The 25,579-nt window shown below is 38.1% G+C and overlaps 1 protein-coding gene across 6 annotated transcripts in view; it reads right to left on the bottom strand.

The window, feature by feature from the left end:
* Positions 1-25,579, bottom strand: part of Focad (focadhesin) — a 379,256-nt gene that overhangs the window by 218,891 nt on the left and 134,786 nt on the right. For 5 of the 6 annotated variants that reach the window (XM_004631729.2, XM_023715836.1, XM_023715834.1 and 2 more), the window contains one exon: positions 21,379-21,636. The exons of the other annotated variant lie outside the window; for it this stretch is intronic. In XM_004631729.2, coding sequence (XP_004631786.1) covers positions 21,379-21,636 — 258 coding nt within the window. The remainder of the gene's footprint in view (positions 1-21,378; positions 21,637-25,579) is intronic. 6 annotated transcript variants of the gene reach the window in all.

The raw sequence follows: 25,579 nt of genomic DNA, 5'->3' as shown, positions 1-25,579 counted from the left end.
TCTCTCTCTCTCTCAAATAAATAAATAAAAAAAATTAAAAAAAAAGAAAGTAGTAATATAACTATCATATGATATATAGATAGATAGATAGATAGATAGATAGATAGATAGATAGATAGATATAATTTTTGCTTTTCCTTTTTCTCCTTTGTCCCAGTTTCTCTTTCCTTTTGAAAGAGGTTTCTTCCTGTTTTACAATATCTATTGTACATTTTTATCTTATTTACTCTTTCAACTTCTCACACTAGGGAGACAATATGATATTTACATGTGTGAGTCTGGTTTATTTCACTTTTGAGTGCAGTCTCCAGTTGCATCCATTTACTTATAAAAGTCTCAAATTTATCCTTCTTTATGGCTGAGTACTACTCTGTTATAGAAAAAGAGCACATCTATTTTACCTGTTCCTCAGTTGATGGACATTTGGGTTATTTCCAAAATTTAGCTATTACAACTTGCACTGCTAGGTCCAGCAAGATAGCTCAGCAGGCTAAGCACCTGCTTAGGCAAGTGCAGAGACTACTGTCTGATTCCAGCACCCCAATGCTGCACCAGCCCAGACCCTGAGCCTGCTGAGCTAACCACCAAGACCTGGTGTGGTGGCACATAGTCCCAGCACTGTGGAAGCTGAGACAGGAGGATTGCTATGAGTCCAAGCTATGTAAAGAGATTCTTAGTGTATATGGTACAGGGTCTCTACACAGCAGAAGAAAAATTCTGTGCTGCTATAACCCACATTGTGAGCTGTTTCTTCATTCTGTTGGTTTCTCCTGCTGTACAAGCTTTTTAGTAAGATGAGGTCCCAGTTGTTGAATCTCTGTGATAGCTCCTATGTAATCTAGATTTAGTTCATAAAGTCTCTGCCTACACCAATGTCTTTAAGAGTTTTCAGTAGATTTAATGTTTCTGCTTTAACATTTAAATCTTTTATCCATTTTGAATTTATAGATCCAATTTTAATCATGCATGTCTTTAGTTAGGCAGTTGGGACTGCATTAATGTTCTGAATCGATTCAAAGCATTTATCCTTCATAGTTATTTTTACTTTGAGCATGATCCAAAAGGTGCACGGTGCCAGATCTGCTAATAAGGTGGGTGAAAACGTACTGTAGCATGCTTAGGAGCCTGCCTTTCCATTTGAAGACACATGTCAGTGGCACTCACTGTATTTTTTTAATTTCTCTTATTTTCTAAATTTTTATTAGGATATATTTGCTGAAATGTACTATAAGGGTAAAATACATGCTAGATTTGGAAGGTTTAGAACACAAACAACAAATATATTTCAGTAACTTTTATTTTGATTACTTACTGAAATATTTTAGATACTCTGGGTTAAATAAAACATCAACATTGATTTTAGCTGCCAGAAATTCAAACCTGCCAAGGTAGTTTACATTTTATTTCTACTAAAGAGCACTGTTCTCTATCTCCTTTCTGCATCAACATGTAATTTATTATTTTATTTTATTTATTTTAGTACCAGGGATAAAATTCAGGACTTGACATTTGCGAGGCAGGCACTTACACCACTGAGGTATCTCCCTTGCCCTCTCAAATATAATTTTAAATGGACACACAAACACAGGTAACATTTGATGTCTCTCTTTTCATGTACTTGTACAATAAATGATAATGACAGTCCCATATAGGCAAAAAACACATCTATCTAGCTAAACAGACTAGCAATGGAACATAAGATAGCAAATAATTATGGAATGAATAACATGAGTAATAAAAATCAAATGTAGAGTCAGGGAGGTGGCTCAGTAGAATAAGTGCTTGCCTGGTAAGCACAAGAGTATGAGTTCAATCCCTGGTTCCACAAAAAAAAAAAAAAAAATCAACTGTAATATTCATAATTCATAACTTTTGTTGAAAAATGACTGTAAATTGAGTACTATACACTGGATTATTTCCTTTAACCCATGTATTGCACTTGCCTGGCAAGCGCAAGGGCCTGAGTTCAATACCCAGTTCCACCAAAAAAAAAAAAAAATTCATGTATTTAATTTAATGAGGTGAGTTCTATAATTTATAATTCTCATTCTGAAAATGAAAAACACATTTATTACCAGAAATAAGGTAATTTTGGTTGTCTGTACAGGTGTACAACTTTCTTTAAGTAATCTTTTAATGAATGTCTTCTACTGCATGGCTCTAGTAGGTGCTGTGGCACTAAGAGAAATGACAGGCTAATGCAGCCAAACTATAAACAAGTATCAGCTAAAGCCTGTTTCAATGAAACCCCACTACAACTATTGTATATCCTACAAAACTATTAAACCTGGCTCATAGCTAATAATCTAGTAAAACAAAATTCATGTTGTATTTAGGCAGTCATTTGGAATTGAATGTATAAATGCTATATCTGTATACAAATTTATCATATTTTATCATGCAAAGAATTTTTTTAACCCTCCCAACACCCCCAAGGTTATCAGAGGCTGGGTGAGATCTCTCGGTTAGGGATGGTAATCCTTCTCGAGCTCTCAGTGCTAATGAGCACCACGGCAGCACGTGTGCCACAGGTCCACCACCAATTTAAATTCATTATTCAATACAGGGAGGGATGTCCCCAAACAGGCTTTAATTTTCTCTGTGGCTTGTCTTATAGTTATTATTTTTTTCTTTGAAGGTGGAGGTCATTTGATAGGCCACCTGCAAAATTCATTCTGTGTTTCAAGATTTCTAACATCTTCAGAGTTAATGGCCTTGTGCTGAACAGGGCATGCAGGTGGTATAATTTACAAATTTCCAAGAGGCTTAAAGAGTCAGGCTTTAGGAACTTACTACTTTTGAAAGTAAAAAAAGACATTAAAATTAAAAATAAACCTTGTTATACAATAATTTAAATAAATCAGAGCTAAGTCATTTTTACTGAGTTCCTTTGTGAAAATACACTTATTAGGCGTCAAATCTTGACCCACCTTTAAAAATAAAGCAATATTCAGGACACAATAAATGGTCCACTTAATTTTTTATGAGCAAATGACATGGCAAGAATGGTTCAGGTACTTATAAATGCTAAATGTCTGAGTATGTCTTCATGGGCTTTTGAACAGTTTCAAAGAGCAGACATGAGGATTCATTAGCTCTTAGCACATATGAACCTGCTCCAGAGGCAGCCAAGAGAGTTGCCTAGCAACAGTGCATTTTGCATCTCACATCATCCCCAAAGATGCTGCTGCTGCAACAGCTAGGTCAAGCCTCTCATTAGCAACCTGACAAAGGGTTTCTATCTACCATTTTACAAAACTATTTTTATTTCCAGGTGAAACTCACATATCTCTGTATTATTCCTACTGAAAATGTATTCCTTTCCTCTATTCCTTCTTCTTCCCAACCCCCATTTCAATAAGTATGTTTTAATGAATCCACAAATATACCTTTAACAAAAGCAGAAACTAAAAAATCCAACAAAACTGATAAGCCTATTCATATCATTCTAACAGTTCCATAGCTTTTGGGCAATAATATAAGAAAGTTTTAGAAGAGAAGAGGATAAAAGATGTTGAAAATCAAATGACAGGAAGAGGAAAAAGTGAGATTTTTCTTCTTTTAAATTAATAACAAAAAAAATTATCCAAAATCACTTGTAAACATATCCGTGACTACATTAGATCACCCTTTTCCCCACACAAACTAATCTCAAACATCTAGCAAAAACGAAGAAAATTCCGGAGTGTTAATAAGCTATATTATATGGACTGACAGATTGTAATGAGTATAATCTTTTGGAAGGGAACTCTGGTTCCCACTTTTGTAACAGTGTTAGAAAGCATCATCTCAGATCAATATTATTCACTCACTTCTGAAAACATGTCTTAAAATATTTACCAAGCGCAGCTGCCATGCATACCCACATGATACTCCATAGGTGCACAAAAGACCTTTAAAATAAACAAAATAAGCAGACAGACTTTTCACTTCATTTATCTTCAAGTGCTTAATAGAAAAATCTAACATAAACCACAGCCACTCCGGCATCTGAGCATTTATGTTATTATGAATTTCTCTACAGAAAAGATTACAGGACGTGCGTCTCATATCATAAAAGACAAGGGTGGCCCTCAAGGACACAGACTAAGAACCGTGCAATGAGAAACATTTAAAGGCAACTACTATCATAAGAAATCAAAGTAGGTAAAATTTTTAAGTGATCGAAAAGGAATAATGTAATTTATTTTCCTTGTGCTCCTCACAACTTTTCTACATACAAACAGCAAAGAATGAATCTTCAGGGGGATTTCCCAGAACAGTGTTATTTACCACTAAAATATTTCATTCCAGCAGTTGAAAAACCATAAAAGGGTGAATGTCCTCCAGAGTCTCTAATAACAGTAATAGATCTTGTGTTACTGTTCACAAGTGACCTCTCAGTCAGGCGATTTAATTTTTCCCCCTACAACATGGTTGGTTTCACACACAGTGTAATAACAGTTTTTGCACAACAAAACAATTCATGCAATTAAAAGAACTACATTAAGTCTTTCATGAACAGCATGTGTCACTACAACTTCAGCTAGGGTTTAAGACAACCTAATACATACGTGTATGATTCTTCATTTTGCTACTGTTTCAAAAATTATTTCCAGGGGCTGGAGAGATGGCTCAGTGGTCTAAAGCACCTACTTAGAACAAGCTTAGCAAAGCATCAGGGACCGCGGTTCAATCCCCCAGCACCACATGCCAGCCAGCCCCGCCCCCTGGTGGGCTGAGCTGGCCACACACACACACACACACACACACACTCTCTCTCTCTCTAATAAATAAAAAATAAAAAATAAAATTAAAAAAAAATTATTTCCAGACTTTCTTCAACAATTTCAAAGACCACTGCCTGAACCCTCCCTGGTTTCAAAATATAACCAAGTCTTCATCAAATGCTTACTAAATGCTATAAAACAATCACCAAGGATACTCCACAAGGTTCTTTTTTTATCCTATGTAAGTGAAATTCCACTAATATCCTGAAAAGGGAAAAACAAGAAAAATGACAGGAAGACTATACTTGATTATTGAAACTACTTGTGTACTTTGTAATATTCTAACAATTAACCATCATAAGGACTATAGAGGGCTGGCGAAATAGCTCAATGGACTAAGTGCCTGCTTTGGCAAGCGCAGGGACCAGGGCTCAATCTCCCAACCCAAATGTGACACCAGCCCCATCCCTGGGACATGCTGAGCCAGTGACAAGAGTCAGGCATGGTGGTGCATGCATATAATCCCAGCGCCGAGGAAGCTGAAAAAAGGAGGATCACTACAAGTCCAAGCTGCATAATGAGACACTATACCAAATACATAAAAATGATAGATAGATAGATAGATAGATAGATAGATAGATAGATAGATAGATGAAAGACTGTAGGACATTGTTGAGCAAACTTTTAGCTGAAGTGAATTTTGAGACCTTCATTGCTAACCTTACCAAAGCATTAAAAAACACGGGACTAGGTATATAGCTCAGCAGCACAGTGCTTGCCTGTCAAGTGTAGGGTCATGAGTTCAATTCCTGAACCAAAAACACAAAGTAAAACTGAAGGCAAAGGTGTGAAATAGGTTGACCATCTTGTGACATCTACTATAAATGTTCCAGCATCACAAACATTCACAGAAGGTGGACATTTGATATCTAACAATATCAACACGTTTCTCCCTCCTGTGATGACCCCGGAATGTTCCTAACAAAAGGCCACAGCCATGTGTGGCAGACTTCTCAGAGATCCCCTCAACCTTGTAACGTCTAGTTGATGCTGACAAGCCTGGCTTCTACCTGCCTGCAGTTATCTTGCTCCTCTGGGAAATGGAATCCCACTCCTCCACTGCAGTCTGCGGTGTCCCAAAGGGCTTCTCTCCCTGACAAGCAGCCCTAACCTGCAAGACCAAGTTTTCTGTAGACTCTGAATGCAGGTGAGACACTCTTCTGGCTCACTTGCCCCCCAGGTCCGGGAGTCCTGATTCTTTCAGTAGAGGCCTGTACAGTCCTCTAAGCAGCTCCACAAGATCTAAGACAATCCCACCGTGGTTCTCTTTCTGCCCACACTTTGCTATGGGGAATGCTGATGTGTCTTTGGGTTAACAATTCTAGGCATGTAAGCCAATCCAACATTGCACTACTCTGTCCTTCCCTGCAGTCCACCAGTCCATCACTCCCTTGTATTTTTCAGGCAGCACTCAATTCACCAGATCAACCCATCCTAACTATTCCCATACTCAGTGGAACTCGGGAGAGGAGGCCTCAGGTAGGGGAGGCTGAACCCCTATCACAAGGCTTGAGATAAGAAGATGAGACTTGTGGGACTCACAGCTCTCCAACAATTTTAATCTACAGACCTTCTCACTTCTCTTCATCTATCCTTTCATTTCCTAAATTGTGCACCATTAAAATTACAGTTCTTATACAACTAGGTTTATACCTAGAACACTGCAAGTTCTGTTGGGTGTTCCGTCTCATGCTTTGGTATATAAAGAACTCCACCAAAACTTCTACTTCAACATCTTGCTTTATAACTTCATCTCCACTAGCACTTCAAATTCTCATTTCTTACCTGACTGCAAGGCTCTTTAGGACCTTGCTTTTTAAATACCTGTGTCCTTTCCAGGAATAACCCCCCTTGTCTCTATACTGCAGAGTAACAGAACGGCTTGAACTCTCTTGCTACCCCACTGTGACCTGCCTCCCAGTAGTATCTTTGCATGTATTCCATATTCTGAGCTTCAGGGAAAGAGGCACTTATACACCTCCACAAGGCACTGTACAAAAGAGTAATTTTTGATGCCTCTGATATCCCACCATGCCTTGTCATTCCTGTTATTTTATTTTATTTTAAAGAAACAAAAAAAAATTCCAAATCAATACAATAGCAGGGTAACAATGGTGAGCAGAATGCATATTGTTATCTTTAAAGTAGCTACTCAGAGTACAAGATATCAGCATTTGATTGTCCAAACAATATTAACACAAATCTATCTTTTCAATGAACTGAAATTAGCAGCATAACTATTTTAATTATCTTTTATATACACATATATATTTTCCCCTTTGCTTTTCGTTTCCTTCTCCCTGCCATTCTTGAAGGCAAAGACTATATTCTTCCATTTTAGCATTTCCAACACCTACTATAGAGCGTTTGCAATAAACACACACTGAGTGATTAAATGACTTGAAAATACTTAATAAAATGGGACCTAACTATAATAAGGCATCCACAACACTTCAAGTTGAATGATTATTGCACTTAACACAGATCAAGCTATATCTCTGCCATTAAAAATTGAATACAATTTTACACTAAGTAAATATACAGTAAAATTTCACCAGTATAATTATATTAATAATAGTTCAGGCTACTAGAATAATGAAGGTAGACAAGACAGAATTAAGGAAAAATGTTGAAGAAATAAAATTCACTTACTTTTACATATATACTATAACAAACTAATTTGCCAAGTGTTTCCAAGTACTAGTCCCTGCTGATGTCTTAATGAATAGATAATTTGATCATTTTAATTGGCAATTCATTGTACTAATGTAAATGGGCAAATCCAAGCTGCCTAAAACAGTAGCTTCAATACAAGTTTATGTTTTAACTCCAAATTACCGTAAGCCCTAAATTAATAGATTCATTTAATAAGATTTTATTACAATGGAAAACTGTCCCCAGACTCCATAATGCTCTATCAGTTTGTACACCCATGACAATATTGGAAAATACTTTATGTTTCTAGGTTTATCTAATAAAAATAAGTAGGTTTATCTAACAATAAAAAAATGGATTTATCGGGCTGGGGAGATGGCTCAGTAGAATAAGCGCTTGTCTGGCAAGTGCAGGGTCCTGAGTTCAATCCCGGTACCACAAAAAAAAAAAAAAAAAAGGATTTATCTAATAAATGTACGTGTTAATTCAACCAGTCAACAAAACACAAAAACTGCCCAATGTCATTGTGAGGCAAAATGACATATAGTTCCCACTGAGGAATTCCTTTCATGAATTCTAAATCTAATTGTATCTACTCAAAAATTCTGTATTTGATGGAGTTTGAGTCAAACTCAAAGAGTCTCTATCTCTATATGATAGAGATGGTGTATATTTATGATAACTATATAACACATTAAAATGCTAATTTGTACTTATTAATCTCAGCTTTAGTATTATTTGATTCTATGTTATAAATTCAGGTTACAAATATTTTATATGCTTGCTTTCGAGATAGAGGGGAAAATCTGTAAATCATCTTCAATGCAGAAGATACCATTCCCACAAGAATTATAGTAAGGGGGCTGGGGAGACAGCTCAGTGGTCTAAGCACCTGCCTGGCAAACGCAAAGACCCAGGTTCAATCCCTAGTACCACATGCTGTGCTGGCCCCAGAACCTCGGGTGCACCACACTGTGACTGAAACCAGGCGTGGTAGAGCATGCCTATAATCCCAGTGCTGGGGAGGCTGAGGCAGGAAGATCACTATTATGTCTGAGCTGTGTAGAGAAACCCATACCAAATAAATACATAAATAAATAAGATATTAAAAAAAAAAGAATGGTAGTAAGCAAGAACAACAGGACACATTGTCTCAAAAAATCCAACCAATACACCATAAGCCCGCAATACAGGAATAAGTTACTCAGTGTGGTTAACAGACCAAAGGATAGAAAAAGTTTCAAGACTTCTGGTAAAGAAGCTATATAACTTTAAAAAATCTAGAATTGAGCTTTCCTCAAATCATTACTCAACATCTCAATGACAGGTATCACATGGCAGCTATAATTGTGACTATGTGTTGCTGGCTCTCTCTGACACCCTAACAGGGAAATAAAGTCTGAAATCCTACTGAAAAGTTCACTAGTATAACTATGACTCACAACATCAAAAACTACTCAAGAACTGACCAGAAATATTTTCCACTATTTCCTCAACAATGGTATTCAAAGAGAATTGTATCATGCAAAATCATACCAAAAATAAATAAATAACTCCCTAAGTGATAGAAACACGCAATATGGTCCTTCCAGTACATGTCAAAGAACTTGTATTTCTCTAGCAACTACTCCTGGCATCCTTAGCTGGGCTCTTGTAAGACCACCATGCCCTACTCTTCTAGGCTTGCATGACATCTGGTGTTTTCATACCTCACAGCACAGAGTACTTGTATACCACAAGCAACTCAGTAATCCTCTTTTTATCTGAAGTTTCAGTTGGATATGAATCACAAGAGGTTTGCTAGGAATACTCATTGAACGGCTTCACACCCTTTCAAAAGCCCAAACTCATAGTATAATCAGTCAAACTTTCAAAGATTCAACCCTAGTAAACAAGGTATAATTTTCTCAAACATTCCATAACAATATTATTTTCAAAACAGAATACAAAAATCTACTTTGTGTACTAAAACAAGTTTAATTTCAGAATCTTCTAATTATGAACATTATTTTAAAAAGATACACACGCTGGGGAGATAGCTCAGCAGTCTAAGCACCTGCCTAGGCAAGTGTAGAGACCTAGGTTCAATCTCCAGTTCCACATGTAAGGGCACATGCCTGTAATCCCTGTGTAGTGAGGACCTGTACCAAATACATTAATTATAATAATAATAATAATAATAATAACAACAACAACAACAATAATAAAAATAATAGCTCAGCCATCTAAAGCACCTGCTTAGGCAAGCTTAGGCAAGCGCAGGGACTATGGTTCAATCCACAGCACTACATGCCACGCCAGCCCTGCCTCCAGGGCAGGCTGAGCCATAAGTAAATAAATAAATAAATAAATAAATAAATAAATAAATAAAACACAGAAGAATGACTTTAGACCATTAGGCAATAATTTCAAGTGAGCATGCATTTGGACATTGATTCACTGGGACCTTCTCAGTCTCTTCCTTTTGCTATGCACTTAAAGGAGTCATGGCTCTGTGCGTGCATGTATGTGTGTGTGTCTGTGTGTGTGTGTTCTATTTAAGAGATCTGCCTAATAACAAGGTCAGTGTAAGCAAGTATAATAGAAGTAAAATTAATCATGCAAGATGGAATATTTGTCTACATTTCTAACAAATACTGAGGGATTATACAAATACTCTGTGCTAACCTATGTGATATACAAGTACTCTTTGCTAATCTAACAAATTCTTTTCTTCACAACTTATGCAATCATCCTAAATAATGCAATGCTGGGGCCCGGAGATAGTTCAGTAGAATAAGCACTTGCCTGGCAAGCGCAGGGTCCTGAGGTTCAATACCCGGGACTGTTAAATAAATAAATAAATAAATAAATAAATAAATAATGCAGTGCTAGTGAAATGTGTTCACTAGTTCAAAAATTAATGACATTAGTTTAACTAAAACTGGTTGAGAAATAGCAGCGCATACTATGTAAGAGCACAGACCCTACCCTAGAACTGTATTTTGTGGGTTTGACTCAAACTCCATCAAACATTAGCTGTGTGCCTTATAAGGGAAGTTACTCAAATTTCATTGCTCAGTGAATAAATAATAGCAGTACCAACCTCAAAAGGCTGTGTGTAGTCAATGTATTAGTTAATATATGCAAATAATGTCTGGAACATAATAAGCATAGGTAAGTTTTTGCTATTGCATTGTGTATTACTTTGTTCAGAAAAGTTTCTGGACAAGTAGATAATGCTTAAGTGTACTCAACATTAGATCCTCAGAACAACAAAATAAACAATTCTCACAAAGCATCAACCTGGTTATCAAAGGGCTGTAACTGAATTATTCAACAGAGCTCAGAAAGTGATCAGGCTAGCAAACTACCAACAATTTGCTTACAGACCTGCAGCCCTGTAAGCAAAACTTATTAAGTATCTTTCTACAGGGAACTTGTCAACATCTATCAGAATTAAAGACAATTCATGGAATATCAAAACTAAGTATCTTACAATCAAAAGATCATTAACCTCAAATTAATCAATTAAAAAGTACACTATTTATAACATGAATTCCAATCTAAAGCATTATGCACAGTCGTTATGTGTTTTGATGAAGTGTTATAAAATCTATCAAATAGTTTTTAAATTTCTAACATTTCAAGTTGTACTTTCTGTGTAGCTTATAAATGATATCTTCCCACTACTACCAATTCTTCCCAAATTATCAATTTAAAAAGAAGTTAAGGGCCTGAGGAAAGATAGCACAGTAGAATAAGTGCTTGCCTGGCAAGCACAGGGTCCTGAGCTCAATCCCTGGTACTACAAAAAAAGAAGAAAAAGTTATTTGGGTCCCATATACCAATCTTACATCAGGCCACCCTCTTAAAATATCTTATCCATTCTAAAACCATGAATTTTTCAGTACATTTTCTTGTATTTTTCTAAATAGCAAATATTTAAAGCTTTGAGATTTTCTTCCTTTAATCCATATATAGCTTTCTTCCCTTGAATTAACAATGACTTGAACTTCTAGAGCAAGAGAAAAATTGACATCATGCAGGTTTTTCCTTCAATGGACTTGCTGACTTGGAATTTTCCCACTTATCAGAATAAAACACCTCTCTTTATTCTATGTAAGGCTTTTTACATTATATTCTATTTCATCTATCCTTGATGACTGAGACAGGGTCTCACTGTGCAGTTCAGGCTGGCCTTGAGCTCCCTTTGCAGCCCAGGCTGGTCTTGAATGCACAATCATCCTACTGCTTCTGCCTCCCAAGTTCTCAGTTTAGAGGCATGAGCAACGACATTTATCGAGATTTTTATTCTCACCACTTATTAACTGATGTCTCTAGTGTCTGGTTTGCCTCTTAGAAACAATTCAAGGGACCAGCCAGATAGCTCAGTGGATTAAAGCACCTGTTTAGGCAGATGCAGGGACCAGGATTCGAACCCCTACATGCCCTGCCAGCCCCACCCCTGGGGGCATGCTGAAACAGCAATTGCGACTGGACACGGTGGCACATGCTTGTAATCCCAGTGCTTGAAAGGCTGAAAACAGGAAGATCACTACGAGCCAATCTGTGTTGTGAGACCCTATAGATCCTGTACATTAAAAAAATTTTTTTTTTCTCAAAAAAAAGGGAAACAGTAGAAAATGTTTTCTCAATCCAATATGAATCTTTCTTTTGATAACATAGTATTTATAATAACTGGCATATCTGAACTAATTCCTTCATCTTATTTTGTCAGTATTTTCTACCTTTTGGAGCTCTAAATTTTTTTTCTCTAATTACTTGGAAATTATCTAGGTCACTTTTTTTTTTTTTTTTTTTTTGGTATTTAGTACAAGATCTACAGGGTCTTACTACCTAGATCAGACTCATAGTGATCCTCCTGTTTTCCAGCCTCCCAAGTGCTGGAATTACGGGCGCATGCCACCACGCCCAATTTCAGCTGCTATTTCAGGGCACCCCAGGGGCAGCACGGCAGGCTAGGTATCAATCCCCGGCCCCTGTGTCTGCCTAAGCAAGTGCTTTAATCCTCTGAGCTATCAGGCTGGCCCTTTAAGTAAGTTCTTTTCCCACTCTTCTCTGAAATCTCTTAAGACCTTTTCTTTAGCCAGAGAGTTTTCAGCATTTGTGCTCCTTGGTTGTCAGAGCATCCTAACAATCTGTAGCCTGTGTCTTTTTTCAGGGCAGTAAAAGAGTTTTCTGTCACATTTTAAGTTTCTGTCCTTTTTTGTCTGATAATTCCATCCTGAAATTCTTCTTAGTAAGATTTTAGAAAACCAAGATGGATCACCAATACCTTTGCTTTTTTTTTTCAATTTTCATCTTTTTACTCTATACTCTAAAAATTTATTAGAAAACTCTATAACTCTCTAATCTAGACATCATGTATCTACTGAGGCAATCATATATTTAATTTCTAGAATTTCTAGTTCTCAGATGTTTCTTTTTCACATTATTTTTGCATGATACAAATACACATAGTGGCTAATGGCAGTGTAGCGCTTGTCTCATATATGTGAGGCCCTGAATTTATTCCCTAGAGTGCACCCACACCCACACTGTACATATCTATCTGTAGGTAGACAGATAAGGGTATATACAGTTGTTTATAATTTTTTTTAATTTTTCTTGTGATCTGCTAAGGCTTGCTTATCCATGATATTTATGAGGCCAAGTTAGTTGTAAGGACCTGGCACGGATTGCTTTTGAGATGCAGAGAAGTGTCTTCTTAAGCAAGACTCTCATGTGACTTGAAGGTCTGAGAATGGTGAGGTGTGCCAAGTGGCACCACCACACTGGCCCGGACACAAGAGGCAGAGAACACAAATCTCCCTTCACTCTTCCCTCTTCACTGAATAAATAAAGCTTTTCTCCTGGCAACAGCAGGCTTCAGTATATTTTCCTTCCCCTGCAATAAAGTTGAAAGCAACAGTCTTCTCTGCCCTCCTTCTAGAGCCTTTCCACAACACTGCACGCTGAGAATTTGAGCCAAAAGACTAACCTATTGGTGCCTGATAAGTCAGATGGAAGCACACTCCACTCTCTGAATGCAGAATGCACCCTCCTGCTCAAACCACAGATCCCATCCTTTCTCAGCTTCAGCATTCAGAGCATTTGTTTCAGTCTGTGGATTAGTAAGCCAGCAGACAGCAATAATACAGGCTGAATTGGAAAACTGAAATCAAACTTTCCTTCAATAAGAATTTTAGTAATTTCTAATTTGCAGATTTATCAGAAATAACCCAGCCCAATATTAAGACCCAGAAATGGCAAGAAATACATACAGAACTGCTTCCCTGAATATAAACACTTATTTTCCACAGACAATCAGAAAACATGAAAGGGTTCAAGCGCCAGTTAAAAACATGTTATGCGACAGCTCCGTACAAAGGGTGTATCAAGAAAGAAGAAAACACTGCCACAGGACATCAGCGGGGGCTGCTCTGGGGCTCCCTCCACCTAACTGCTGCACGCTGACAGGCTCGCTCTTCTCCAGGCATTGCTGGCACTAGGGCTACCAGAGAACAGCACTTCCACATTGCCTAACTCCAAAGGTTTTTATTAAAAATACTGTACATTTTGCCTCCTTTCTGCTGGTGTGAAGAACACAGGAAGCAAACTAACTTCAAGAGGTAGCAATTCATAGAGCTACTGACAATAGAACAGAGTGCAAAGTGTCCAAAGACTCTTTGTGCAAGTTCTTTTATGGAATATATTTTCCCACAGCAGTAACTTACAGACCATTACATTTCACACATTTCCTATTCATTTTCCATGTCAAAAAATGGTTTATGACCCTAAGTAGAACCATCACAGGATTCACCCCAATAGTCAACTTAATTATCTCATAATAAATGACACTCAAAAGATCAAAAAGTCATGGGCCATGAACTTAGCCACTTAAATGATTTTTAATGGCTCAAATATGTGTATACTTTTACAAGTGCAAAAAATTAAGCCCCAAAAACATAAGAGAAACAGTAGGGCCAGCAAGATAGCTCAGCGGACTAAGTGCCTGCTTAGGCAAGTGCAGGGACCAGGTTCAATCCCCAGTACCACATGCCCTGCCGGCCCCACCCTCTGGCACACTGAACTAGCCAGTGAGTCCAGGCATGGTGGCACATGCCTGTAATCCCAGTGCTGGGGAGGATGTAAACAGGAGGATCACTATGAGTTCGAGCTACATAATGAGACCCTGCACCAAATGCATAAAATTAGAGAGAGAGAGAGAGAGAGAGAGAGAGAGAGAGAGAGAGAGAGAGAGAGAGATTTTGAAGATTGCAATTGTTCTTACTAAACAAGATCTAGATTTAACAATCAAAAAGTGAAAGAAAAATAAAAGACCTCAGAGTTATAAAATGCAAATAAATACAAAACAAATACATAAATGTAAATAGCACTACTTCTACACAAGAGGAAGATAAGTGGTTAACAAAGTATTTGAAAAAGGCATTGAATCTCATGAAACTCACTTTTTTACATCCACCAGTTAAAATAAATAAATAAATATCAGTTAGAATAGGTTGTAAGGAAGGAATTTGTGGTTATCTAAAGCCAACTTTATAAGCTTTTTAATGTGAAACAAAATAGTTGATCTCACAGATGTTCAGAATACAATCGTAGTTATCAGTCAGGGTAGAGGGGCAGGGAAAAACTGATCAATTGGTAATATGTATAATTTTATATTTTACGCATCAGTCAGAATTCTTTAAAGTATATAAGCTTTTACTTTTTAACACAGTGCTTTTTAAAAATTAAGTAAAAAATTGATATACCGTATACATAATATTGGAGTTTAACAAGATATCATGTTAATCTCCATTAACAAGATATCAAATCATCTCAATCTACCTAAAATCTAGTAATTTCTGTAGTTAATGTTCAGATATTAACTATTTTTACATTTTAATTGACATACAATAATTGTACACGTTTATAGGACACCATATGACAACTTCATACATGCATACAATGCACACTTAAATCAGAGTAGTTAGCAGCTCCATCCCCTTAAACATGTATCCTTTATACTGGGAAACTTCAGATCGCTGTTACAATTATTTATAAAATATAATAAATTGTTGTGCACTACAGTCATCCTACTGTGTTATACAATGCTAGAATTTACTTTTTTTCTATCTAACTATGTTTTGTATCTAAAATCTTTCTGCCCTCCCTCCCATCCTCTATGCTAAGTATTTAATCATGCCACAGACCTTTTCTCGCATACAGCTAGAAACAGGAAAAACACATTTTCTTGGGGCTGAAAACAGTAACAAGCAGCCTTATTTCTAAAAGAATACAATCGCTGGTTGGATACCCTCTGTGCATAAGATGTACTACTATCTGGAAAATACTGTAAGGCTTTTGTAAAATCAAAAGGTGTATAAAAAAATCTCCTCAAATACTTTTACTCTCCTGAATATATGCTACTAGAACTCAATATTAACATCCGTAAGAGCGCCTAGTGAAGAAAGAACAGCAGATATGAGAAGCTTTGAGAGTAATGTCCTTTTCTTCTGAAAGAGTCAAAAGCTGGAGAAACACTATGAGGTCTAAAGGAGGTGTCCTAGGTAGATACAGACACTGCTGGAGCAATTATGGGAGGACTGTTTCTGAAAGTTGAGGTCAGAGTTGGCCAAAAAAGAGAACAGAAATGAAGGCAAAAAATTAAAAAGTAGTGCTCTGGCTGAGCATATTAGAAGTAAGAGATAAGGAGGCATACAGAATTGAGAAAAAGTGCTATAGAGATAATGCTATTATCTGCTAAGAATGCATTTCAAGTGCTACAGAGATAGCTTAGCAGTCTAAATGCCTGCTTAATCAAGCCCAAAGACCTGATCTCCGCCCTTGAAACCACCTGTCCCGTTGGCCCCACCCCAGTGCGCTGACCCACAGCCAAGACTGCGCATGGTGGTACACACCTGTAATCCCAGTGCTGGGGAGGCTGAAATAGAAGGATCACTATGAGTTCAAGCTGCATAGTGAGACCCTGTACCAAATACATAAATTAAAAAAAAAAAAGAAGAATGCATTTGAAGTGTACAGTGCAGATCACAAAGTCAGACATGGCTCTGAACAAGTGGGGTGTCACTGCAACAGGTATACATGCATTAGCAGGCAAAAGGTCAAACAATACTTGTTGATCAACTGAGGATCATTAACTTCTTTAAGGAAAGGATACCAGTCTCAGATACTTTCTAACTTCCAGTCACATTACATAGGTGGATCTGTCATTGACTGAGAGTTCAAAGTATGACTTGATACTGTCCTTGAAAGAGCCATAAATTAAGATTCAGAAAGGCCTCATTAGGCCTAGAAATCCACATTAAGCATGAGTTACTTCAGTATCACTACACTGATTTTATACCAGATGTGGTCAGACTCTAAACAAACCGTACGTGTAGGAAAACAGCTGACAATGAAAAGATAAGGTTAGCTAGACATCACTGTCTATGAGCCACGAGACATGAGCTTCAGTGGTCACTCAAGCATCTCTAAAGGCAACATGGATGACATACATCAAAACATGGGGAAAAGCCACGGATATAGCTTGGTGGTCTAAGAGCCTGCCTGGCAAGCGCAAAGACCGGGGTTCAATCCCTGGTACTGCGTGCCGTGCTGGCCCCACATTAAACAGGCCACCGAAATCGGGCATGGTGGTGTGTGCCTGTAATCCCAGCACTGGGGTACTTGAGACAGGAGGACCACTACAAGTCTAATGTGCATAGCAAGAAGCTGTACCAAAGTAAGTAAAATATTCAAAACAAAACAAACCACCAGGGAAGTAACTTTACTTGCTGTATCAGAAATTATTATCTTAAAGTAATAATCAAAAAGCACATAAATCTATCAAATACTGTTTCAAGGTGACCCACTAATTTAGAAAATAAAACTCTCTGTATAAACTAAAACTATTATGTGAAAGTCTATTTTAAAAATAAATTAATGTGTTTAAACCTTTCATGACAATCTGCTCAGGGTCCTCATTCTTGGATTTTTCCCCAGAACACTTTGACATTCATTCCTAGAATGTAAAACCACTGACCTGAACTTGCATCTCCTGCACAGTCAGTCTCATAATGTCTGGATAAGAAAACTATAAGCATCATCCAGCATAGTGGCACATGCCCATAACTCCAGCACTTGAGGTTGAGGCAGAAGGATCTCTTGCAAGTTCAAGGTCCACCTGGGCTATATATACCCTGAACTTATAGATAGCAAAATCGTGGGGGGAGAGAGAGGAGGAAGAAGGAGGAGGAGGAAGAGGAGGAGGAGGAGGAAGAGGAAGAGGAGGAAGAAGAGGAAGAGGAGGAGGAAGAGGGGAAGGAGGGAGGGGAGCGGGAAGGGGAACAGGGAGGGGGATGGAGAAGAGGGGAGAGGGGAGGAGGAGAGACTGCAAACTAGCTATAAGGAGTATAGTTATTGATAAATAACGTGATGAAATGTCTGCATATGGGAAAAAGTCTTCTGGCAACTGTTGATATATACTGCCACAGATGTGGATAACTGGCTAGCAAGCATCCTCATGTGCATCTATTTAACCCTGAACAGTATTCACAAGTCCAGGCTCCCTGCAGACGACTTTTCTTCACTGTGCCCCATGACCCTACATGTAATAAAACTGTGGGAAAATGTGTGCCACGGGGACCCCGGGAGACTAGGGGGGAAGCTCAGCTGCAGGAGGGAGCCATCAAACATGATAAACTAAGAAGTAACAAAATCACACTGTCACCTTTTCCTAGAACACTAATATAGTGTTATCAGTGAATAGTAACCATTTCCATTACTATCAATTAGTACTACTAAAAAATAAATGTTTAGTAGCGCCACTTAGAACAATAGACCAAAAAAAAGCAAACACATACGTCATATATGGCTCACTTCTTTCAAACTTGTCAAATATTTTCTCGCATAAGATCTTATAGCACAATTCTTCCAATAAATTAAGATATCATTCAAACACAGCAGATGAGCATACTGTTACTGACAGAATACTAAAATAAACATTAGGGAACCATCAAACAGAGATGAAAGACAGAACCATGGATACAGCTCGGCGGCACAAGTGCTTCTCTGACAAGTATAAGGTCCTGACTTCCATTACCAATACTACAACAACAACAAAAACAGATGAATGGCAGCCTTGAATTCCTAATCTTAACTGTGTTCTTAGCCTTCCTACTATCTGAAACTTTTCTTTCATATGAATTCCTCCATCAATTCAAGCCAATGATTGCTCTTTTAATAAAGCAATAAAAGACTAATCCACAAGAAACATAAACACACTACATAATCTCATCAACTAAATGAAAGAGAAACCTTGAATGGTAAATTACAACTTTAATATATTTCAGTTGAATCTACGTTGTTATGTATAGGAAATTTGCTTTTTCAAAATACAGTATTCAGCAAGGTTTTTTAATGTTTTAACTTATACTGAAAGGCTAGTGAAACAGATTAATAAAAGTCACTCCACAAGGAACAGTGAGGGAGAGGGACTATGTCCTATTTCTAGGACACTTCTTTGGCCTTTTTCCAAAACCTTAAAACACTTCTAAACTCTTACTAATGATATTGCCTCTATCTACACAAAATTTTGATTAACTACATTTAAACATTTCCTTCCATCATTCTTCTTAAAAGCACTATTACACTGAATATGTTTATTTCTTTTAAAAGTACCCAAAAAATAATCAACAGAAGTGTAGTGTATTAAACTTTAGTTTATACCACTGCTTGATAAACATTTATGGAATAAACAAAGTCAGTCATCATTTTAATGTGTCCCAAGCTGTCCCATTTTGTAGTGCACACAAGAAATGACATCTACAAGGGTTCTAGGACACCAGGTGGCCTGCTGGCACCGGAGCTGAAACAAGGGCCTCAGTACCAGCAGGCTAAGAGGGGTGCTACCTCGGCATGCGTGCGACACTTAGGCACTTCAGTTTCCCTGGAACACAATTTGAGAAGTTCTGCTCTACAGTTTTGCCTATTTAATACATTTCATTCTCATACCAAGAAATTGTTTTGCCTTTAGGGAATCATCCTAATCTCACTCCACATGAACTTGGTGGCACAATTTTAGGGCCCTGAAATTTCAGCCCATTTCTCTTCCATCGAGGATGGCTGACCAAAGTGTCTCATTATCCCAGCATGATGATGCCCAGTGGGGGCACATGGCCAAGCAAGGTCCAGGTGAACCGTCTCTGCATCTCTCTTCCTTTTGGCTTGTGAAAACAAGGTGACAAGGCTTCATACTACCATATAATCCACAGAGGGAAGAAAAAAACTACCTTCAAGGCACTGTCTGGACCATAACTGACAAACTTTGGAGCTAATAAAAACCACTTAAGGTATGTTGAATTTCTGTTTCTTATCATCAAAAGTATAATCCTAGAATTCCAAAGATCTAATGCATTGATGGAGAAAAAGAGAACAGAGCAGCTGTGACACATACTTGATATGAACAGTGTACACAGATCAAGGTAATCCACTGTGTCATTTCAAGAGATCCTTATTTAGACAATCTCGAGGCACTACCTGTGCATCAACTATTCAAGAGATTATCCTACAATGTGTCACCACCAAAAAAAAACTGATTAGAAGTGAGATAAGGACATGAGAGGAAAAAGTAGGAAGATGAACTGACTCATATTATGCATATACCACGAAGCCAGGGCACTATGAGTACAATACAGATCAATTTATAGAGTCAGAGCAAGAGAATATTGATCAGAATTAAAAATTTTTGTGAGATATCAGCATTTGGTTACTTGACAAAAAAGAATGAGCATGACAAGTTGGGTATAAAAAGGGATTTTCCTTTCTTTCTTTTTTTTTGTACCATGATTGAACTCAGGACCCTGCGCTTGCAAGGCAAGCAGGTGCTTATGCTGCTAAGCTATCTGCCCAGCCCGTAAAAAGAGGATTTTCAAATGCATTAACAACATCTTAAATATATTTGCCCTACTTCTACAATCATTTTTCTCCGAGAAGCACATGATTTTCTATTGAGATTTTTTTTTCCCACTATTCCTGCCATGATACTGATAAATGGAGGTTAGGCATACTATTTGGTTAGGAAACTTTCACCTTACTGGAAATGCACCCTAAAGATTCTATCCAGGGATGGAGTGGTGGTGGGAGTTTGTCCACAGAACACTATGCTAAATATATAATTAGTGTGAAAGGAAGGGAGAAAGTCTCTTTAGTTTCTAACTGCTTCATTATTACATTCAAGTCCTGTGCAGACAAGAAGAAAGAGTACTTACATGTACAATCCAGCATACAGATGAGCACCATACACAAATATTTTAGTGTACTAAATAACTGAATGAAGATAAGATCAAATTATAAGATGTTAAAAAGATATTAGGGGCCAGGGAGATGGCTCAGTGGAATAGCACTTCCCTGGCAGGCGAAAGGGCCTGAGTTCAATCCTCAGTTCCGCCAAAAAGAAAAAAAAAAAAAAAAAGGTATAGGGATATAGTTCAGCACCATAAGCACCTGCCTAACAAGTGCACGGTCCCAAGGTTCATCCCTGATACTGAAAAAAAAAAATAAGATATTGATGCCTATTGCACAAACAACTTTATCCTGAATTATTCTTGGTCTACTTCAAAAGAGAAAAATCAGAACTATTAAAAATATGTATACTGAAATAGGTTTCAAACGTTAGGAAAATCATTACAAATTAGCAAATCCACCAAATAAGGGAAGAACCAGAATAGCATCATATGCAGATTTCCTTCCTTTCACTAAGGAAATATTTTGATCATTAATTATACATCAACTCAGAGTAAATAAAAAGAATACATTGAGATGATAAAAAATAGAAGGAAAAAAAACCAAAGAAACAAAATCAAACAACAGCACAATTTAAAACTCTGATGCACGTAATCCACTATACAAAAACAATCTACTAATTCTAACAATTAAGCTCCTTCAGTTACATTATCTCTGTATTTACCTGCGAGGAATCTGCTTGAGCTAATTCTGTGATGACCTTCAATATCTGGTGCAGATTTGGTCCTTGATCTTCAACAAGAAGGTAAGATAACAGAAGAAAAACGTGCATGGGGACCACTGCGGTAATCGGGAGTGAGGACTCCACTGAAGCCAGCCACTCCCGCACTGCCACCTCCTCTCCCAGGACTTCAAGAATCCGACAGGCTGTGAACACTGAACCATAAACGCTGGTTACAGGAAATGCAAGCCTACAGGAGAGCTGAAAAACAAATCCACAAAAAGCCATGAATACATGAAATAAAAATATGTGCAAGAAACATATTTCTGACATTCACTTTTGTTCTACATTTTAAGAAAACATTCCTTCTAGCTAAATGAATACAAACTTTTAATTCCTGCAAAAAACCTCACTCCCCACATTTGAGGTAATAAGATTAAAGAAAAACAGTTGTTGAAGGAACTCCAGAACATTTTATCACAAGTTTTTCTCCTCTTTACCATTCATTCCTACTTAAAATACAAAAGCAAGAGATCAATATATAAGATCCAGAAGTAACAGTGCTTGAAAAAAGCCACTATCACTAAGGAATTCAGCAAAAAGGAACAAGATACAAAAACCAGCGCATTTGCCCAGCTCCAGCCCCTCGAAGAGGCTTCCCAGGGAAGCTGGTAGACTTGGACAGAGCACAATTCATATTTGAATAGAAAGTAGGTTGACAGGAATAGGGTTGGTTCAGCTGAAACCTGTGAACGAATTAACAATGGTGAATAACTTCTGTAATTGAAGCATGACAGTTCTAAACTGAATAATAAACACAGAAGATGTTACATTTCATTAAATCTGAGAAATGGCTTCTCACAGAACAAAAGTAATGCAGCCAGGGCAGACTGAACAGAACGGTGCATGATACTGCTTGCAGGAATGGCCCAGGATTATACATGGTCTACTAATAAATCCAAAACATGTACAGTGCTGTTGTAGTCAGGGTTTACAAGGAAAAGAAGTAATACAGAACACATAATTTATAAAAGTATTTTATCATATTCACCCCAAGGGTCAAATCCAAAAGAGTAGGAGATGTGTCCAAACACTAAAGACCCAAAGAATCCAGCTGAGGGCCTGGAACCCACAGCAATGTCCTGCATGGATCCAGCTAAAGACCTAGAGCACGTGGCAGTGTCCTCCATGAGCCCAACTGGAGGCCCGGAGCCCTTAACGTCCCAGACAAGCCTGGATCAAGGATGTGCCCACAGGTCAGTAGCAGAAGCTAGAAAGTCTGCACCAGCAAGATAAAGGATCTGTGTCAGCAGACTGAGAGACTGCACTGCAGCCAGAGGCAACACTCAAAGTTAAGGACCACGCCACACCTTGACACCAGTTGTCAATCCACCACAATGTGACGAAACATATTAGAAACCTCTAATTAGAACTGTCCAGTCATTCAAGCCTAATTTATTTGAATAAAAAAGACTGAAGGATAAGAAGTAAAACTTAAACTATAAAAATTTATAATAACAGATTTATTGAGATACATAAAATGCATTGTTTTAAAATTTACAATTCAGTGGATTCTAGAAATTCATGGATTTGTGCAACCGTCTATATGTAACTTTCAAACGTCTCATCACCCCAAGGGGAAACCCCATGCATTAACAGTCACTCATTTCCCTCCGCAGCTCCTCCAAACCTGTGGAAACTACTAATTACTTTCAATTCCTATTCTAGTTATTTTACGTAATAGGAACCATATAATGAATAGTATCTTGTGACTGGCTTCTTCTACTTAGTATGTTTACAAAATTCATCTACATCACAATTTGTAGTAGTACTTCATTCCTTTTCATTTGTTGGCAAATCATACTTGATTAGATAAATATACCACGTGGATACTTGGGTTGCTTCAATTTCAGGCTATTACAAATAACACGGTGAACACTACTACAAATGTTTTTGTGAAGATGTTAGTGTTCAGTTCTCAAGCACATGTGTAAGAACAGACTTTGAAATTTATTTGAAATTAATCACTCTAAAAAAATGAAGTTCTATCTTTATTGATAAGAAAAGATTTTCAGAATGAAAATACAATACACAGCATGCTACTATTTTTTAAGAGAGTGAGGAGAAAGAATTATAAGATTAAGAAAAGCATGTGGTTAGTGGCCACTAGTCACCCCTTGGGACCACGGGACTCAAGGCCGAGAAAGAGGCTTCTCATTGTATACTAGTTTATACTTTCTAAACCATGTAAATGTATTACTATTTCATATATACCTGTGTGTGTGTGCATGCGCATGCACATGTACTATTTCAAAAATATGTATACCATATATACATACATACATTCAGAAATATTACATAAAATATATAAAAGTATAAAATCTGAAAGAATGTATATCTTCATAGTTCTATCTCTCTCGAAACTCTTCTTCCCAAGAAAATTAAATTCATTAATGAGGAAGGCCATGATCATGGCCCTGAGTCAACACAGCTATACCCCCAGAACAACGTTCATCTCCTCAGTGACCACTTCCTCCTCTTCCCGCACTCCACTCCTGACTGCTACTTCCCTTGGTCTTTGCCACCTGCACCGGGAGCCTCCAGTTTGCTCCATGTGTCACTAGCCCACCACTCAAACTCCACCCCAGCAGAAATCCACAAAGTCTAAGTCTCCCTGTCTCAATTCAGAGCATCTCCCCATCTCCCTGCCCCCAATCCTCTCTGACGTCAGAGTTAATAAAGGTTACCACCTTAAATAAAAAAATTTTTAAAAAAACGAAGACCAAGTTCTTTAGACTAATGACAGGCAACACTGAACTTGAAATTTAAAAAAATAGAACCTCAGCACAGCCATGCCAGCCCTCAGTCATCAGGTAGGACTTACTTTCATCATTTGGAAAATTTCAGTAACAAGTAACTTCCTGCCAAAGTTAATGAGCACCCAATAAAGATTCTAGCGTAGAGCCTAAAAATAGCAAAATACAGGAACGTATTATCCCTGTCTTCATGGGGAAAAAATAAAACCAGTGGATACAAGTACAAAAGAACATAATTTGGAAATCATGAACCAAAGTTAAATCAAAACAGGAATGTTATAGAGATGCACAAGAGTAGACAATACAACAGACAGGCAACACTGTATTATGTGAAGGACTGTGCTCAGGATTGGGTTTTGTTTTCTGTTTATTTGTTTTAGTACAGTGAAAGCAGCAGAAGAAAGTAAAACGTGAAGCAAGATGTCGCAGAGCAGTATCTGCCACTCTGACTGACGGCAGCCACGGGCAAAGTCTCAGCGCCAGGATACAATGCGCATCTCCTCAGTACTGGCCGCCAAGCCCTGGCCCCCACCTGAGGGGACACCTATGAAAAGGCTGGAAAACCCTTCCTTTCAGAGGAGAAAGGAAACATCAAAAATGAACAGCAGGTTTGTATTAAGTGCATTCTAACTCACTAACTAAAAGAGAAATCATAGAAGACCAAATTTAAATGCATACAACATGGTTGTACAGTTTTGTTTGTTCTTGTCATTTTGAGACAGGGTCTCAATATGCAGCTCAGGCTGGTCTTGGGCTTACTTTGTAGCGCAGGCTGGGCTCAAACTCCCAATGCTCCTCCTGCCTCAGCCTCCCGAGACCTAGGCTGACAGGTGTGTGCCACTTGTTTTGTTTTGTTTTGTTGGTACTAGGAAGTGAAACCAGAGACTGTGCACTAAGCTACATCCCTAGCACTCTTTTGTTTCCTTGTTTGTTTCTTTCTTCTCTGAAACAGGACTGCAAAACATACTTTATCAATAGTAGTTAAGAATTTTTATTTTAAAAACCTTTACTAACAACGTCCAGATAACATTAGGCGTGAGACCCAGTCCTAGCCCAGGTCCGGAGAGTGTGTGCAGAGCTTCCTGCTAACCTGTGCCGGCGGGACCAGTCCCAGCCCAGGCCCAGCGTGGACCGGACCATCTCCCACCCCCTCGGGCTGCCCCCCACCACACCGCCAAACCTCCCCCACCCCTCCCGCCCAGTAGGAATTTCTGCAGACTGCCGGGAACCCCCAGACCCAGTCCTAGCCCAGATCCGCAGACTGAAGGAGCTGAGCACAGCAGCCAGACCTGAGCCAGACGCAGCTGGATAAGTCCAAACTCTGTAGAGCTCCACCTGAACTTCAGTACGTGTGAAGGTTATAACTACAGCAAAGATCTACAACAAAG

Source organism: Octodon degus, unplaced genomic scaffold (assembly GCF_000260255.1).
Source record: "Octodon degus isolate 3935 unplaced genomic scaffold, OctDeg1.0 scaffold00044, whole genome shotgun sequence".
Classification (NCBI taxonomy): domain Eukaryota; kingdom Metazoa; phylum Chordata; class Mammalia; order Rodentia; family Octodontidae; genus Octodon; species Octodon degus.
Note: the sequence above shows the minus strand (reverse complement) of the source record. Positions and strands in the feature narration are given on the sequence as shown.